This window comes from Berghia stephanieae, chromosome 6 (assembly GCF_034508935.2).
Source record: "Berghia stephanieae isolate SIO BIC M18660-M18661 chromosome 6, UCSD_Bste_1.3, whole genome shotgun sequence".
NCBI lineage: Eukaryota > Metazoa > Mollusca > Gastropoda > Nudibranchia > Aeolidiidae > Berghia > Berghia stephanieae.
The window spans coordinates 28,128,098-28,147,428 of record NC_088365.1 but is presented as its reverse complement, the minus strand read 5'-3'; the positions used below and the strand labels follow the sequence as shown (position 1 = coordinate 28,147,428).

Genomic DNA, 19,331 nt, shown 5'->3' with positions numbered 1-19,331 from the left:
TTAGGTGGCAAAAGAAACACATATTCATAAATACTCGATCATGCATCAAATAATGTCTAGATATGGATATTTTATGGAACAAAAGGTAAAATTTTCTAAAATTTATCAAAAGTTACAGTCTATCTATTTTTAGACCAGAGCAAATTATTGCGCTGGTGTGAACAAAACGATAATTATTCGGAGTCTGATTTACATAATAATTTAGCCTTATATTATTATTTCTGCAACTGTTAGATTTTATGTAAACATATTTTCAATACTGAAAGTGTATTGCCTACAACTCAAACTACAAAATTGGGAGACCTATATTGTGCGTAAATTATTCCGGTCCCTAACGGAAATCACTAGCAACTTGTTATTGTTTACGTTTGGGGCACCTAACTTTACTGCTCTATACTTGTTCACAAAGCCTCGAGTACTTGGTCATCGTTTTAATGTTTCACCAATTTCTTCCAACGAGAAGAATAATCATGAAAAAAATACAATTAAATCATTTATAAATACTCAATTTATAAATACATGACATTAAAACTTGTTAGCCAACGAAATATAAATTCTCTAACATTGGTATTGCAAATATCATAATCAATCAAAATCAAGTACGACTACTGATTACTCTATTTTCACTTTTACAAGCAACACAGGCATGCTGTAAATTATCTGACAATTAAATCAAAGTTTTGTTTTCATTGCCACTAACTCGTTTTTCTTTCATATTTTCATCTCTAAACTTCATGAATTCATTTACCAGCACTATCAATTAAAAGATACAGGTCACTAATGCACAAAATTTCCTCGTTTTAGAAATTTAAACTGTTCATACTCAACCAGTAACAAGGACAAGGATGTCGTTCTTTATGAAATCGAGGAAGAGAAAAAATAATTTCTTTTCAAAAAGTAAAAGTTCAGCTGGAGCGTCGGATTCGAAGTCAAAGGTAGATTAATCACGAATACCTTCTCAAATTACTATTTGATCTGACTCATTTTTATGTTTGTCTCAAAAACTAAGAAATTTTTGTTGATATTTTGTTTCTTCATTCTTCGCATACCGTCTCTGTAAACTGTAAATAGATCATATTATATGTGTGCAGGACAAAATTTAAGTTGCCATATAGTAAGAGTAAGAGAAGTTAGATTATTATTAAAGTCCTGCTGACTCCCCATCTCTCTCGCTTTATTTGTTTACAAATTTATGTTGAGGGAGTAAGAAGATTAAGATAGTATTAGTAGTAAAGACAAAGAGACCCAATCACTTTCTCATTCACGTAGTAAAATCAATCTGCCATTTTTATATTCCTCTCCTGTATCATTCAGTGCTTACTCTGAGACTTTATATTAATAGGTTAAGATGTTTGGTTGGGTCGGAATTGAATGGATGTTCCAATTTATATCAACTTCATACTTCATGATTCATCATACTCCCATGTGCATGATCGGAAAAGAGTTGATTCCAAGTTGAACGAGCACAGTAATGTTGCCAAATCTGACAGACCCTTCTATCCAATCATTGCTGGGGTAAACAGAGGAATCTGTGCAGAATTCCTTTTCTACAGGTGTACTGTTGAGATTTATTTTCAAACTCGGACCCTCTGCCCATATTTATGCCATGCCATGAGTTCAAGACGTTACCTCTAAATTGAAACCTTATATGGTCTTGTGGTATGACACTCGTCATCAGGTTGGAAGGTTCTGGGTTCAAGTCAAAGTAGAGTCTTTGGAAAAGGCTCTTTACTCACATTCTCTCACCATACTCATGTAAAATAAGTACCTGGCCGATACCAGTATTATCACTGTCAGAAAAGAAATTTAATATCGACTAAACATTTACATAACAATTGAAAAGTCGTTCCGTAAGAAGGTAACATCTGTATACGATTTCAATAATTTTAAGACAAACTCAAGACTTTTCAACAATTCTGGCTGGATTTGTTTATAATAACACCCTTTTTGGAATTCTGGTAGGGTGTCTTAATTTGACATTAATTAGGCTTTTCAGTCTGATATCATAGATACATGATATATATGGAAAACGTTTTTCTATTGTTTTTCAGGTTTCCAAAAAGAAGCTAGCAATTCAAAAAGCTTTGTCAGAGGAAATTGAAAGTAGTGATTCTGATGCTGAGGGGTAAGATGAGAAGTTGTGATCAAAATTGCACTAACTATTTAAACTTATAGTATACTCTGGATAAGTCAATGTTCAGGGGAAGCAGGAAAGAAAATCGACTCATTTGAAGATCGTAAGAGAAGGGCATCCAAAAGACATTTGTAAAAATATATTTCTTTTGGGTCATTTTTCTTTTTCATTATGCTTTGGTCATATCGAAACCTTTCCATATTACATAGGTCAAGGTCAAAAGACCTTTAGATTCCATCATTCGCAGATAAAGATACATAGTAGTATAATAGTAATAATAACATTTGTACATCTTTTGTGTTGTGAACTCTCTACCTGAATGGAAGACATGAAAGAATAAAAGGTCAAGGACCAATTATAGAGACCACATTAGGGCACAATACAAAACCAATCGTGAGGAGTAGTGTGGCAATTAAACAAGTAGAAGGTTAGTTTATCGGGAATCATTGGTATGGCCCTTTAGGTTGGATGGCATTGTAAGTGTGGCCCTGAAAAGGGTCGGTATAATTAATTTGGCCCTTAGAAAGGCTGTTGTAATAAGGCTTGTCACTTGAAGTAGTCAGAAATCTGCTGTAAATACTGGCCACAATTGTGAGACTTGAGCCGATGTCAATTGCTAAATTATTAGTTTTTTATAGGAAGTAGGAGAAGAGATTAACAAGGAAAAAGATTGACGCATTTCTGAACATGGGCTCATCCAGAGTGGGGTTTGTTTTTGTTTTTTTTCATTTTCCAATGTAAATTGTATTTGTTAAACCAAAAAGGACAAGAAAATAAAGAAATTTCGTTTTTACTCAATGATCTTTATTTTTATATTTGTATTGTTTTGGTCAAAATGAGCTTCTTATATTGATCACCTAATTCATCTTTTGCAAAATAGCATTGTCAAATTATCTTTTTAATGCATAATGATATCGGTGAACGAATAACGAAAATATTATAATGAATCAATTTTTTTTCTTTTGGTGTGTGTGTAGTGACCTTGACACAACAGAAAACAAAGATAAATTGTACAGTTCTGAAGAGGAAGATGAAGAAACAGCACAACAAAAGAAACTAAGACTTGCAAAGGATTATATCGCACAATTGGAGGCTGAAGGTAACTGTGAATTGTACAGAAGTAAAATATGGGAATAAATTATTATTGAATCGCACAGTAGGCATGGAAATAAAAAGCAGAAAAGATTACCATTGAATAGGAGAATCAGGGGAACCCAGTGGTACTCACTGCATTGCAAAGGGACTGGGATTAATCCTAGGTACTAGGTGAAGTGGATTTTTTTTTTCTGAGTTCTTTTCCACCCAGATTGGATAACTGGTCTGTTAGATCTGGTGGAAAGTACTTTAGGATAGATTAGTGTCCTATCTAAAGGATAGCTGTTTATTACTATAGAAACAGGGATAAACTCTTTTCTAATAGTTTTGAAAGTCTAAAAATATTTTTTTTTATATACACCTAAACTGTATTGGATTATTTTTTTTAACTTGCGACTGCTTATCTGTACTTATGTACTTAATGTACAGTATTTTTTTATTATAAGTTTCTTGGAATCTATTTTATTGTTGTTTGATTTCTGGTATTTTCTTATTTTTAGATTAATTTTAGAATTGGCCTTAGATTTTTTTGGAGACCTTTTGCAATATCACCCTTTTTTTTTCTCCCTCAGAGGCTGAAAAAAGAGAGGAAGAAGAAACATTGAAGGCTGCAGTAGCAGATCGTTTACAGCAAGATGTTGTAAGTTTTTAGCTAATGATGAACAGTTTTTATTGTTTAGATTGCCGTTTTGTATCAAGAAAATTTTTTTTTTGTGGTTTGTTTTGGCCATTTTTATTCATTATGCTTTGGTCATATTGAAACCATTACATATTACATAGGGCAAAAGACCTTTAGATACCATCATGTGAAGATAAAGGCCAAATCAGTGTATAGATAGTGACATCAATTATAGATGGTAGATATCACAGAAAATCAAAGCTCATTCATCGCAAGACTTAAAAGTATTTTTGTTTCAGAATTTTTTGTATGTTGGCAAAATGAGTCTGTTGAACATCTTCCTGGAAGTCTGATTTGTAGAACATCAAGTTATAAATTTTCTAAAGTTGTCACTTCTTGTGACTGATGCAGAATAATTAAAGAATTGCTCACAGTTAATACTGACAGTAGACAATTTGTATAAAAACGTACTAGATCACCTCATTTTCTACTCTATTTATGTGTGATGAGATTCATTATTTTTAAAAATCTTTCTTTACATGACATTGTCAATTTTGGTAAATGATTAGTCGCACGTTTAACTTTATGAAACAACAGATTGTCATTTGAAAAGGTATTTCTTTGACAATTTATACATCTATGAGTTTTTACTTTGATTGGATAGAGTGTTTGTGATTTTCTATATGAGGTAGGTCTTAGACTAATCAGATATAATCATGTTATGGTCACAATTATCTTTTTAACTGTTGACCTATTTTTAAAAAAGTAGGATCTATTCACCTTCATGAAGACCAATTTAATCATTATATATCAGAGCCGTGTTTTTCGGGAAACCAAATTGTGCCAAATTCGGGTTTGTAAACAAAATGTGTGATGTAATTTTGTTAAAATATCGAAGTTTTCCTTCAGGCTATCGCCAGGTTGAAGTACAATACTTCTCTGTTCCAATTTTTAGTGTTTTATTTTGAGATGACTGAGAGACTTTTCAGTCTTGAAATTCGAGTTTTTTCAAAAAGTTATTTTACTATTGCCTATGATAGGTCTGTGTGTTCTTCTGGTGTAATTTGTATGGTAAATAAAAATACTTTGATAATGGATAAGTTTTTACGCTTATTTATTTATGGAGATGATTATTATTTGATCTATTTATTTATGGAGATGATTATTATTTGATCTGTCTTGTTTTAAATTTCTCTTTTCAGTCTGAACAGCAAGGGAATGTGATAAAAAATATTGCAGATGATGTAAGTGAACCGTTATTGATATGGATAGATTCATCTTATGTTGCTATCGATTGTGTATTATAACTGAAAGTGAATCTTTTGTCTTTGAAATTTGTGCATTTTGTATTTTGCATCCCTCCAATGTGAAAAAGCTAGACATTAGGATTAATCAACTATTCGATGGACTGTTGGTTCAGATTAGCCCATAATTGTAATGAAAACTTTAATTGTTAAACAGCAGATCTGCCTACTGAAAAGTTACAAATTTGTCATTTTTAGGAGACAGAAATTGTATGACTACAGTTAACTTTACAGATTTAACAATTTACCCTCACAATGATTAATAGTTAACTTAACAGATTTAACAATTTACCCTCACAATGATTAATAGTTAACAGATCTAACAATTTACCCTCACAGTGATTAAATAACACTTCAAAATCCTTAATATTGTGCACTCTGGTATTGATTTTAGTTTCAGTAAGTTTTTATGAATTTTTGAAATTGGAGCCAAAATTTCGAAATTCTACGAGTTTTTCGTAGTCGTGGGCAGGTCTGAAAAAGTGAATCTATAACATTAGTTTTACCCAAGGTTGCCAATTTTAAGTATATTTACGGAATTCAGGTTTTTATAAACCCTCAGTATATTTTCCAACCACCTGATAAACAGGGGAAAAAGTAAGTACAAAATGTCTTTTCACTGGAGTTCAGCACTCAGAAAGGGGTCAATCTATGTGTTTGTGTTAAAGTTCAGTAAATTTTTGCCTCCTGAATTGGCAACCCTGTTTATACCTTTTAGATTATTTAGAGTGTACCATTTTCATTTTTAGGTAAGCCTGTAAGAAATGATTAATCAGGGGTTGCAATAGAAAATCTCTGTATCTCTAACAGAATTTTTTGAGCCCCAGCAGAGTCATCCTAATTTAGCATTGAAGTAGAGAAGAAGGAAAAAAAAACTAGAAATTAATTCCAAGTTTTCTTACATTGACGATCAATCGCTTCATCTCTTGTTCTTGTCTTTCAGTGCTTGTGCCCCACAGAGCAAGATCTGCGTATTTTTAAGGGACATAAATTACCAGTTACCTGTATTGTTATTTCTCCTGATGATAAGCATGTCTTCACAGCCAGTAAAGACTGCAATATTTGTAAATGTAAGTGATTCTTTATTTCTTCATGATTGTTGTAACTGCACGGAGAGCTAGTCTCTGAAGTTAATCTTGTGCAGATACTTCTTAGTCAAAAGCATAAGATATCTCCTAGAGAATAGAATGCTGGCTGTCAGCTCAATTTTGGTCTTATTTCGAGTCAGACAATCTATTTCCAAAGTTGCCGGTCTTCCTGGAGTTTTTATATAACACAATATCCACTAAACATGCTCAAAGCGCATTACAAAGTGTCCTTGACCAACAGCAACACGTAACATGTAGAACGAGACATGACGCCTGTTAGGCAATATTGTTGATGGCCAGGTATTCATTTTACATCTGAGTACGGTGAGAGAATGTGAGTAAAGAGGATTTTCCAAGGACTGAACTATGTGTAGAGTGAGGCTTGAACGCAGGACCTTCTGATCCGACCACGAGTGTCTTACCACTAGTCCACGTTGCTGCTGTCAGCTCAGTCTTGGTCTTATTATGAGTCAGAGACTATCAACTTCCAAAGTTGCATGGATTCCTCTGTTTATAAACATTGAACAAATGCTCTATACACGAGATGAACATTTAAAGCTAGACATCATTTGGAATCCTCCCTCTGAAATGAATCCAGGGTTTGAATTGGATCATTCGTAAAGAATTTGCCTGCAGGTGGTTTGAAATTACCCTAGAATGGTTAGAAAAACCCTCCAAAAATTTTCCTCATCCATCATCATTTGTATTTATTGATTATTTTTTTGGTTGTATTCAGGGAACATTGAAACTGGTACGAAAGTGAAGACATTGAAAGGTGGAAGGAAAGGAACAGAAGATGTACATGTAGGGCACACAAATCAGATTTTATGTCTTGCCATCTCATCTGATGGGAAATTCCTGGTAAGATTTTGTTTTTGTTTGTTTGTATTTTTTGTTGTTATTTTTATGTAGTTACTGTCATTATGTCAGTTTATGAATTGAGTTCACACATTTAAAAATACCAAATTTTATTTTAGTGCAACATGACTGTAAAAAGTCTAAAGCACCAATGAAAACTTTTAAATAACAACTAATCAGCTAGAATTTCTATCTAGGATGTTTTTGTCTTCTTAATTTGTGAAAAAAAACAAAGCAATTTGATGTTTAAATTCAAGCTCTGTAGATATGATCCTTTGAATGTACTAAACATATGTAAATAAGCCAACATGTAAGTGTGTTTTGTGTTTTAATAAAGAAAGAATGAAGAAAAGAAACTTCATCGTTTGAATCTAGGTATGTGTTTTACCTTTTCAGGCTGCTGGTGATAAAGAGAAAATGATTAAATTGTGGAACCCCGAGGATTTTAGTTTTATTCACAAATTTAAAGGACACAGAGGCCCTGTCACTGTAAGTTGTTGCATCAAACGGGTAATCAATTTCAATTCCATTCACAGGTTTATTTTTAGGCAATCGTCAATATAACTCATACAAGAATAAAATATTTCCAATCAACAAATCAAAGCAAAGAAAATATAATAATAAGGTTGATTTTCCACATATTTACAGAATTCAGTATGTTTTAAGAAATCTCTGTATATTTTCCGGTCACGTGATGAATGGAAAAATAAGGAAGTATGTGAAGGATTTTTTACTGAAAAAAGGTGTCAGTCCATGTGTTTGCGTAAAGGTTCAGTAAAAAATTTTCCTCATGAATCAGCAACACTGAATCAAAGAATTTTTGTTATGGCTTTGGAAAGGGATTTTAAATCAGTACTTAAAACACAACTGGCGATGAACTCTTCCATGTAAACGAAACTTTTTTTTTCGTGTCCCAAATATGAAATTTAAGTTTGATTTCTCTCCTGCTTTATTATAATTTTTTTAACTGATGTGTGCAGAATTCAGTTTTCTTGTAGACTTTTTAAGATGACTTTGAAAACATGCTGAATCCTATTCATATAAAAATGAGTTGAACACTCTCAGACAATCTATTTGACACCTTAGAAACACGTGAGAAAATCAAAAGTTTCAAAACACTCAGACTCAAGATATTGTTCAATTAAGCAAGCTCGCAAAAGAAATGATTTGAAAATTACAGTTTTCTCAGAGCAGTGAAAATGTGACTTGGCACGTTTTGGAAGTCTCCTCGTTATAAGACATTTCATATTGTAATTAAACAACTATATCAAATGTAAGAAAATCTGAACAAGTTTACAAGAAAATTCAAAGTGGAAATTGAGCTGGACGTGGCATCAATTGTTGGAATCATATTATTCTCTAGTATTTTGATAGCTTAAGAGGGAGGAATGTTATATTTTATATACCAGTACACATCTTGAATTGTCAAAAGATATTCTATTCTTTGATCAACATGGCTGAAAGTGTTACTTGAAAGTAGATATTTATATTTATTTAAAGTATTCCTTTAGTATGAATCAAATACATAATTGAGCTTTTCATATAGCGCAATATCCACTAAACGTGATCAAAGCGCTTTACAAGGGGTCCTTGGCCAACAGCAACGCTTAACATGTAGGATGTGACATGATGCCTGTTAGTTGATATTACAATTTTTTCGGACAGAGACAACGCTGTTAACGGCCAGATACTCATTTTAGAGTACAGTGAGAGAATGTGAGTAAAGAGCCTTTTCTAAGAACTCAACAAATTGCCGAGCGAGGCTCGAACCCAGGACTTTCCCATCTGAAAGTGAGTGTCATACCACAAGACCACATAGCCGCACATATTACATACATATTTTGTAATTGTAACAGGGATTTGGTTACGGTTTAAAATCCATCAACTTCATTTCAGGGCGTGGCATTCAGAAAGAGAACACACACGTTGTACAGTTGCTCGGAAGACAAGACGGTGAAAGTTTGGAATGTAGACGAGTTGGCGTACCAGGAGTCACTGTGAGTCACATGATATTTCTTGTGCTTTTTTTTTTATTTATTTGCTCAAAGTTTGGAATGTTGACTAGTTAGCTTACCAAGAGTCACTTTGAGTCACATTATATTTCTTGGGCTTTATTTATTTGCTGTTTCTACTTCTCTCTTCCCTTCCCCCTCCCTTTATTGCCGAAAACTGAATAAAAGTGCACAGAGATCTGCTATATATGCCATTGCAACTGTCCTGATAATATTGGAACTGTCCCCATATTACAATCTGATAAAAACGTTTTGAATTAAAAATTGGACTTTATGTATGTATGGAAACGACCCTTGCACGTCCCAGGATTTTACTTTTTGACAAGCAAATTAGAATATGGAACAGAAAAAGCTCTAAATTTAGATTATATTATATAATAGTCCAAACATGCTGCTATTCTGGGTCATGACAGTATTGTGTTTTAAGGTGTCCCGTTTTAGCTCTTTGAAAAGTTGGCTGCTATTCCGTTGAAAATTATATATACACAGGTTTTTTTTGTAGGGGATAAGTTACCTCAAGGTATAGATTTATCTTTTAACAACCTTTTTCAAATAATTTTTATTTCAACATTTTTTTATATTACAACCAAGTGCATAGCTCACAGTGTTCCAAATTGCTTCTCAGCGATCTTTTAGTCTGAGTCACTGAACCGTGAAGTCAGTGATTTCACGGCAGGTAATCTTAATCCTGGGTGCATTTCTTACTAATCCCTATCTTCCGTTTTTTTGTGTTAATTCAAACATTTTCTCACCCCGATAATTAAATATAACATATTTTTTAGTTGAATATCATTTACCCTTCTTTGCTACACATCATTGTGAAATTTTTATCAAAATAAGTTTATTGGTTATGTTGTAACTTGGGTGATAAAAGTATGTACATAATAGAATTTTGAAAAGTGATTTCTCAAATATAATTAGTGATATCTCATTAACCAAACGATAGATTTCCTTCGTTGATAATTTATAAGTTTTAAAATTTTATTGTCTTTTAGGTGTGAAAGTTCGGTTAGTGCGCGAAGCGTAGTTTATTTTTTATGATTTTTTTGGTTTCACCTTTCAGGTAAAAAGGGAACATACACTTGAGATACACTTAAAAATCTCAATTCACTATGTTGTTTATGTGCTAAAGGTGCACTAACAGTTAAAGAAAAGGCTAAAAACAGGAAAAACATTTTTTGTAAAGACTTCAAAAATGAAATCAAACTGTTCTTTGACATTGATATTGGAACGGACCTTAAAAATAAACATTCAGAAGTTATATGCTATAAATGTGAAAAGAAAATTAGAGACATGAAAACATATAAGAGTCTACTAGCAGTTGTAGAATCTTACAAGACCTGTGAATTGCTCACTGATGTGCCTCAAGAGAAAAAATAAGAATGGGAAACTAAGATCCCAATCACAGAAGAAAAAATAGCCTTAGTTGTTCATAAAGAGAAACTGTCAGAACGATGTGGGCCAGTCTGCAGTTCTCTTGATGATATATTAAAAACAAACAAAATCATATCTCAAGTATGTCATAGTCGTAGCTTCATAGGAAATCATTGCCATAGATATTACACACAAGACGTTTACGAAAAACTCACTGAAAATGTCGTTTCTAAAACATACATGTATACAAACAATAAATTAATCAGGGACAAAGCTGAAACTATAAACAAATGTTTTGATGAAATAAATGGAGCTTATTCTGAAATACATTCACTAATTTCTCACACAAAACCAGTCACAGAGACAGTAATAGAAAGTGTTAATAGCAAGATAGAGAAATATATGACAATATACCGTAATTACTTTCCTCAAAATGTACTTCCAAAACACCACATATTGGAAACCCATTGCATACCTTTTATGAAGAAATATACTTTTGGTCTAGGTCTTTTAGGAGAACAAGGAGGTGAATTGTTACATTCAACAATTTCAAAAATTGAAAAGAGAACACAATCAATGAGAACATAATCATCTCAATTAAAAACAATAATAAAAAGTAACCTCCTGCAGGTTTCTCCTGATATCATGTCGTATGTGCCCCCAAAAAAAGAAAGTTAGAGAGAAATGAAAATTTGATGAATCAAACAAAATAATACTTAAACATCTTAAAACATTTGACATATTACGTGGTTAAACTTCCTCTAAAAATAGAGCTGTTATTTGTATATTTTGAGTTATATGTTGCTTTCTCAATCCCCTTTTTTTCTCTTTTCTACTTATCCCTTTCTCCCTCCAACTATCCTCCGTTCAATAGCTACATCCTCCACCACAAATCTTTTTGTTCTTTCTCATACCTAAACAGATCCATACACATACCAACACACACTAGCAACTCCCCATCTCTAACACAAACACACACACACACACACACACACATATAAACACACACATGCATTGACACGCAAATTACTCAATACGCAAATTACTTAATATCTAATTTATAAATGGGTTTGGACGCATTAATGGACTCTACTAGTTTTCACAATGACTTTTAAAATAAAATGAATTCAATTTTTTGTAAACACAGAGAAAGTGCTGGGTATCTGCTTTTTAAAGAAAGTGAATATATAATATTAAAGTATGTTTGATGGCATTCTAACTATATTCTGTAATCTGGAGTTGTAATACAAGAGAGATTGCATATCGAATCCTCAAGGCCGTCGAATGTTGAATGGGAGGGTTCAAATATCTGACGGAATAGTGAAATAACCAAATTTCCGGCACATGTGAAATTTTGTGACTAATTAGAAATAGTCTTTGACTTTTAATTAGTGAATTTTTTTAAAACTTTGGTCGTTTAAATTTTTAGATAATTAAGAGTTTATTATGCATGTTTGAGTGAATTTTTTAAAAAAAATACTCTGAAAGTTAATGCTTAGTGTGAAAATTATATACATCTTATTATTAATAAAATTATATCAGAATAAAGATCATCTTCTCCTTTTTCTAAGTAATCACTTTGTATTTATAAATAACATTTTTAAAATAGTTAAAAACAGGTTTAAAAACCATAACAAAGGTTGATAATTTCAATAGTCACAAAAGGCTCTGACTGAATAGCAGAAATCGGTGAAGCGTGACAGTATGCATTGTGAGAGCAGGGGTAAAGCGGGCTGAACTAAAAGATCGCTTTTGGAACACTGTGAGCTGCCAATCCTACCGGAAACTGCGGGAGACTCCCGCATTTTTAGTTCGTCTCCCGCGCTCCTGCCCGTCACACCGATCTCCCGCATTTAAAAAAAACTTTTAAACTCAATTGTTGGTCATTCTAAAACTGTGCCAAGTCATAGTGTATCTTGATATCAAGTATATTTAGTTTATTAGTAGTTGCCAGAAACATTCATGGATGGAGATTGTTTGTGTTCTAAGTGCATGTGCAGGCTACTTTGTAATTTCGCTTAAGAGTGGATTAATTCAACTATACCTTGCCCAAGAGACAACCTGATGGGCTCTCAGTCTTTTGAAATGTAGATTTATACATTTATGTATCTCCCTGATTTTTTCTGAATCTCCCTGATTATCTGACCAAAACTCTCTCTTAATAAGCTTGGTGGGTTGGCAGCTATGCAAGTGCATTCCATGTCCTGGCTGTTCGTTGGATAAATAAGTCCTGTTTAATATCGATAGAACATCTGGTGATAAATATCTTGAAGTAATCACCTCATGTGAATGTAACTAAAGAAAAAATTTTAAGTTTATTACAATCAATATAATGTAGACCATGAACGATTTTAATTTTATCATATGTATAGGATGGACTCTTTTTCTTCTGTACTTAAGTGATGGTAGTTTTAGTTTTTTCAATCTATCTTTATATAACATATTGAATATTTAGTTGTTCGACTTTGAACATTTTCAAAAACTATTGAATATCATTTGACACCAGTTTTCATTTTCCAAAGTAGCTCTTACTACAGATTTGTTGTAAGGAACAATTCACAATTTATGTATTCAAAACTTCTAAATATAATGCCAATTGTTTTGGTAGTTGTGGTTATTACAAATTAAATATGGTAGTTGAAATTGCATTTCTTTTTGTCGCATGGGTGTACGATCCGATAGTGATGTCGTTTCTTCTTCTCTTTACTAGCCTATCCTGCTTCTTTGGTTTGTGATTGTATTTTTGACAGGGGATATTTTTTTTCTGTAAATCTTCTGCCTGTTTGTTCTTGGTTATTTATAATTTAGCTTATGATATCTTTAGGTTATGATTTTGATTTACATTTGTACTATTTTTGTTAGTGTTAGAATGCTTGTTTTTTTGTTTCAGCGGTCTCTCATATAACCTCAATTGTGTTGGAAGAGACCTAAAGCAACAAACAAACAAAAAAAAAACAAACAAAACATTTCTTTTTGACTTCTGTATTTGGTAATGTGGATAGGGTCAGAGAAGAAAATACAAAAAAACAACAAAGTTGAGCATTTATATAGCCCAATATCCTCTAAGCACACTCAAAGTGCTTTACAAAGGGTCTCTAGCCAACAGCATCACTCAACATGTAGGACGAGACATGTTGCCAGTTAGGCTATATTACCATTTTTTTGAAACAAAGACATTCCGATTTGAAGGTGAGTGTCATACCACTAGACTACATAGCGGCACAGAACATGACTCTATGAGCTTTTGATATATGTTTATATTCCTATCATTGCAGGTTCGGTCACAACACACCAATCACAGCCATTGACAGTCTGACAAGAGAGAGGGCCATCACATCAGGGGGAAGAGACAGTTCTGTACACATCTGGAAGATTCTAGAAGATTCACAGCTGATTTTTAATGGACACGGGTGAGTAGAGTGAATTTCTACTGTCATGATATCTTTAATATTTTTCTATTTTTCAATTTTGTTAAAAATCTGGAAATTAATGAATGGCTTGGCTTCGTATCAGAGAAAAGGAAATCAAGTGACTAATTTAAAACTGATTCTTTGTTCTATAACAGATTTTGATAGGGGATCTTGTTTAAAAGGAATTTTAAATATTTTTTTCAGATTGTTGTTTAAAAAAAAAATATTTATAGGTAATAACTCGACTTTTGTCATTTTTAATTTAGATTGATGCTTTGCATATTTCCTTAACCTTGTTAAGTCATGCCCTGATAATGACTTTGATCATGGGTGAATGTTCACGGGCATGTGCCAGCGGTGCTGATATCTTGGATATAATAGTAATTTACAGCAGGCATTTTGACTCTGTTCCCAGGTCATTTCAGTTTAAGGTGGCGAGTATTTATTTTAAATTAAATTAAGAAACTAGGGAGCAGGCAAGTGTGTATGAAAGGTGCAGACAAAGCAAGAAAGATAAATACAAAACAAAAAAAAACCCATCCTTTTCTATTCATTGTTTCATTTGACAGGTGTTCCGTAGAATGTGTTGCCTTGATAAGTGAAAGTCATTTTGTCACAGGAGGAGATGATAAGTATGTGTCCCTTATTAGAAAATTAAAACACTTAATTGTCATTGTATTGTGATATTATTTATTCTAAGCAAAGTGTGTTTTTCTCTTTTTTGTACCTTCATGGATTAGTAATTTGAATTATTTTTATTTTTTGCTTATTTGTACCTTCATATATTAGTAATTTGAATAATATTTTTTTAATCGTATGACAGTTTGAGTTTGAAGGTTTATTTACAGGAAAGTTTTAAAAAATCTTTCAATCGGTTTTCAATTTCAATTCTCTTTTATAATACAATTTACGTAATGTTCAAAATCTTCTCAAGAGGGTTGTAATATGACTTGTATCCAGTTCTTAAATTTGGATTTCGTTCAATGGATGAATTTTCTTTCTATTGTTATTTTTTAACACAGGAAGAGTTGAGCAAAAAAAAATGCTTTTGATGATGAAATTTTCTTACTCCTTAATTCAATGCCATGTTGTAGTTTTGTCATTGTATCAATTTTTATCATCTGTTTCTAGACTTATACTAGTAATGGTTATACTAATTTAAGTTGAACATACCTGGTATCTCTATTTTTTTGGGAGGGGCTTCGGCCAAAGTCAGGGATTTTTCCACTAAGTCGAGGGAAATGGATGAAAATAATTTTTTTTTTGTTCACTCACCCATAGACCTGTTTCTAAATTGAATTACACTACATGTGTTCTTAAATATTCTAACTGCGTGCGATTCTTACCAAATGTATTTATTTTTTGTTCTGCTCAACATCAGATTTATATAAAGAGTACAGATTTGATATCTGAGGAACCAAAATGATTTATAGGGAGTGATGGCATGTTTTATGTTTGTCTATTTCATATTTCAGTACTGTCAGTTTGTGGAGTGTCCTGAAAAAGAAACCAGCTCACATAGTGAGAGACGCACACAATTTAAATCACAGCGACGACATGTGGGTTTCAGCAGTTGCTTCCCTTCAGTATACAGACATCGTTGCTTCTGGTAAGCATATTTTGTTATATTTTTAATTGTTTCCCAGAATAGTTTACGAAAGACACGAACAATATATAAATGATTTCCACTTATTTACCGTGCCCATTGTGCATTTCAATGCTTCATTCATTTTACCCAACAGGCAGGTCATATGGAACGATTTTCCATTTCATAGAGTTGAGTGCACCCGTTAAGACCCCTTTTCATGTTCGTACTATCATGTTTAAAGGATTTCCACTTATTCCCCATGCTCAATGTGCTTTGCAATGTTTCTTCATCCATTTCCCCAACAGGCCTTATGGGACCATAATTCCATTTTATAGAGCTCTTTTTGTGCTAGCTCTCTTAAATTATCAGAGCTACAGCCTATAACAAGCTACTCTTCTTACAGTGGAGACAGGCTCAATAGACAAATATACTTACGTACTTACTTATCCGAACCAGTGACCAGCTGAGCTCTAGCCCTTAGTCGTCTTTTGTAGTTGTTCCAGGTGACTATACAGTGTGTTACTGATGAATAGTCAAATAAAGAGAACTATTCCCCTGAAAACTTATTATTTAATAATTTATTGTGACTGGTTACCTGGATGTGTCACATCAATACAGACCACAGTCAATCTTATTGTTCAATATATTTTTTCTATCTCAAGTCAAGTATATTATTTTATATGCTTTTTTTCCCGCCAATTGTATACAGAACATAACCCTTGTTTTTATGTTACAACACACTATTTGGCAATGAAATAAGCATTAAGTTCACACAAAATTCAAATATTTTATCTGTATTATTACTTATTTAACTGGAGGTAATTGTCAAGCATTACCAAATCAATTTTGTTGCAATCTTCAAAACAGGTTCTAGAGATGGTTTTGTCAGGTTATGGAAATGTGCACCTGGATTCCAAAGCATGTCTCCATTGTTTTCCGTACCTGTGGTAAGTCGCATTCTTCCTCGTGTTTGGTCTTCATTTTATAAACAATGCTTTAGGTCGAACTGAATTTCAAAAGCATTGTTAAATTATTAGTGATGATATACTTCCACAGTCGTCATATTTGGCATATTTTTTTTTAAAAAGTAGCTTGAGTAGAACTGGATCTCCAAAGAATGTGTTAAGTATCGGTGGGGAAATTCTTGCTGTCTTTGACATGCCAAAAACTTTCCTGCAGTCTGTTTGTATTTTCAGTGATGTATCTACATTTTTATTGCTGAACAAAGGTTTTGAGCCTGAAATGTTCCATGTTTAGTATTTTGTTCTTTGTTTGAAGCTGTTATATTCATGTTTTGTTCATTACTTTTTACAGTCCACGGCTTCTAGCAGCTTTGTATTACTCTTACTTATGCAGGCCTACTACAAACATTTCGTGGAACTACGGATTTTTGGCTCCAAACTGACAATTATATAAAGATCTTTGATTCAATAAAACATCTTGAAAACAAAGTTTTGTTGTCGTAGCTAGTCTATAAGTATAAGGGAGTTGAAGGCAATATTTTAACATATTAAAGACAAATTGGTCATTTTTACTAATAGTTCAAGTGTCTTTGATGTTAAAACTTCTACAAATTTTTCCAAGTCCATATAGGCAGGACTACTTATGGTAGGTCGTTGTACTTAGAAATATTTTTCAAAAGTAAAAAGTTCAATCATTTTTTTGTTTGTTTTGTTTTGTTTTCTTCCCACAACAGAAAGGATTTGTGAACAGTTTAGCATTCTCATCCAGGGGAGACTATTTGGTGGCTGGAGTGGGTCAGGAACACCGACTGGGCCGGTGGTGGAGGAACAAAGAGGCCAAGAACGGTTGGGTTTTGATACCCATCAAGAGGAAACCACCCACTCTCAATGGATTTTCATAGCGATTTGATTTATTGTATTATTATTTTTTTAAAATGGAAAACTTGGGAGGCTGAAAACACACTCATCTAAAATTATGTTTATGATACAGTGTCAAGACAAATCATTAAGAACGGTAGTAAAAGAAAAAAATCCTATGATTTGATGGATTTGGTAATGTCTGTAGCCTGGCCGCCTCACAAACAGAGTCTCAGGTTTGAACCCCAGTCAATTACTTTTGATTAAATAATTTTTAATTGATTTTTTAAGTTGTATTCTTTTAGCTGCTTCAACTTGTATAGCACTGTGTCATAGACCTTTTTTTAAATCCAGATTTGAATGAGGATTCGTTGTGCTACTGCTTTGTAATCATCCCACAGTCTATACAGTTGGGACAGCTGGGGAAAACATTTTTTCACTGATTTTGCAAAAGAAGATGAAGGAATCCATTAAAATGATGTCTCGTAACAGAGATTTCTAAGGTAAAGAATTATGCTTCATTTGTTATCATTAATAAGGATGAAATACATCAGTGAGTCTTGAGGATGAAAGCAGCCAGACAGGAGACAAAACAATTTGTCAAACATTACGAGCAGGAAAAGGGGGTTCAGTTAGCTTGGTTGGTAGAGTGCTCACTCCCTACATACGTTCGGAGAGGGGCAGGTAACTCAATTCGATGTCATGAAGACAGCCCTGGTTCAAATCTGTTCTCATGGAATGATGTGTGCTTACTTTTAGTTGGTATTGTCAGGTTTTTACCACTCTCTTTATAAAACGAATGCAATGCTTCTAGAATCTCTGGATGTTAAAAATAATGAACAAAAGTGAATATAACAGCTTTGAAAAAGAACAAAATACTAAATTACAGAATGTTTCTTTCCTCAGCCAATAAAAACCTTTATACATCTGATTTTCAAGTGATGTTTTAATTGTTTTTGTTTTTTGCTGAAGAAGGGTTTTGAGCCTGAAACGTTCCCTGGTTGGCATTTTTTTGTTCTTTTACGAAACTGTAAAGCTATTACTTTTGTTCATTATGTTTCATGTTATAAAGAGAGAATGACTTGTCATACAAATAATGTCTTTGTGATGTATACAGTAAGCTGATATAGCAGATACAGGAATGATGCGACAGTCTGATAAATCTATAAATAGAACAAAGATGACGTCACTCATATCTTTGTTATTCTTTTTTGCCATCCATGTTCATGAGTAATTCTCACTAAACTGTATTAACCAGACTATAAACACTCAAAGTTACACATAGTTTTGTGTGTTGGTCCGTTATACTTCCGGATAGCAATGTTGTGGGTTTGTGAGCCAAGCACACACTATCTATAGTACAGGAATGTAATGAAATAATGGTTATATTTGATTTTATGATAATGACTCAAATAATATACTGGCACAGCCCTGTCAAAGCCATGTTATGTTAACTAGATATTTTGTATGAGATGCAATAAATAAATTGTTATTACTATACCACACACACATTCTTTACTTAGTTCTTAATCACCAATAAAGTTGTACTCTTTAAATAAATAAATTATGCCTTAGAGGCTGCCACGACACCTTTAAATAAATAAATTATGACTTATAGGCCGCCACGACACACACACAGGACAGCAGGACAGACATTGTAAGATATCGTTGCCTAGGCATTCCATGAAGGAATATAGATAATTCATCAAACAAGATGTCTGATGTCAACAGGAATCACCCACGTTGTCTAAGTGAGCAAATTGGGGGTTAATGATCTTCCTCAAGGAAAAAAATGAAAGTGTCTGAAGCGGGGCTCGAACCTGGGTTCTTCCGGGTCACAGTGCAATGCCTTAACCACTCAACCACTTCGCCCCCCTGTACTCTTAATGTCCACTTATAATACCTTTCACGTGGCTTGTGGTTCCTGACCTCCCATAGTGGGCAGGGAGGTCCTTGTGTATACTATCCTCCTGTGTCTGTTTTTTTATTGCTTTCTGTCTTTGTCTTGGATTGAGATTACTTGGTTTTG

At 33.2% G+C, this 19,331-nt stretch overlaps 1 protein-coding gene across 1 annotated transcript; it reads left to right on the top strand.

The window, feature by feature from the left end:
- Positions 1-607: 607 nt before the first annotated feature.
- Positions 608-18,807, top strand: LOC144974783 (U3 small nucleolar RNA-interacting protein 2-like). Its single transcript, XM_078918040.1, has 14 exons — positions 608-935; positions 2,052-2,125; positions 3,112-3,233; positions 3,802-3,869; positions 5,051-5,092; positions 6,096-6,222; positions 6,977-7,101; positions 7,495-7,587; positions 8,995-9,095; positions 13,760-13,894; positions 14,464-14,526; positions 15,370-15,503; positions 16,350-16,429; positions 17,179-18,807. The coding sequence occupies exons 1-14, from the start codon at positions 846-848 to the stop codon at positions 17,344-17,346; spliced, it is 1,422 nt and encodes a 473-aa protein (XP_078774166.1). The 5' UTR covers positions 608-845; the 3' UTR covers positions 17,347-18,807.
- Positions 18,808-19,331: the final 524 nt, after the last annotated feature.

Excerpts from the sequence above, each read along its gene's own strand:
- LOC144974783 (XM_078918040.1), top strand. The coding sequence starts at position 846 with ATGTCGTTCTTTATGAAATCGAGGAAGAGAAAAAATAATTTCTTTTCA. Across the intron at positions 7,102-7,494 it reads CATCTGATGGGAAATTCCTG|GCTGCTGGTGATAAAGAGAA; the intron begins GTAAGATTTTGT and ends TTACCTTTTCAG. Across the intron at positions 14,527-15,369 it reads GTCACAGGAGGAGATGATAA|TACTGTCAGTTTGTGGAGTG; the intron begins GTATGTGTCCCT and ends TTCATATTTCAG.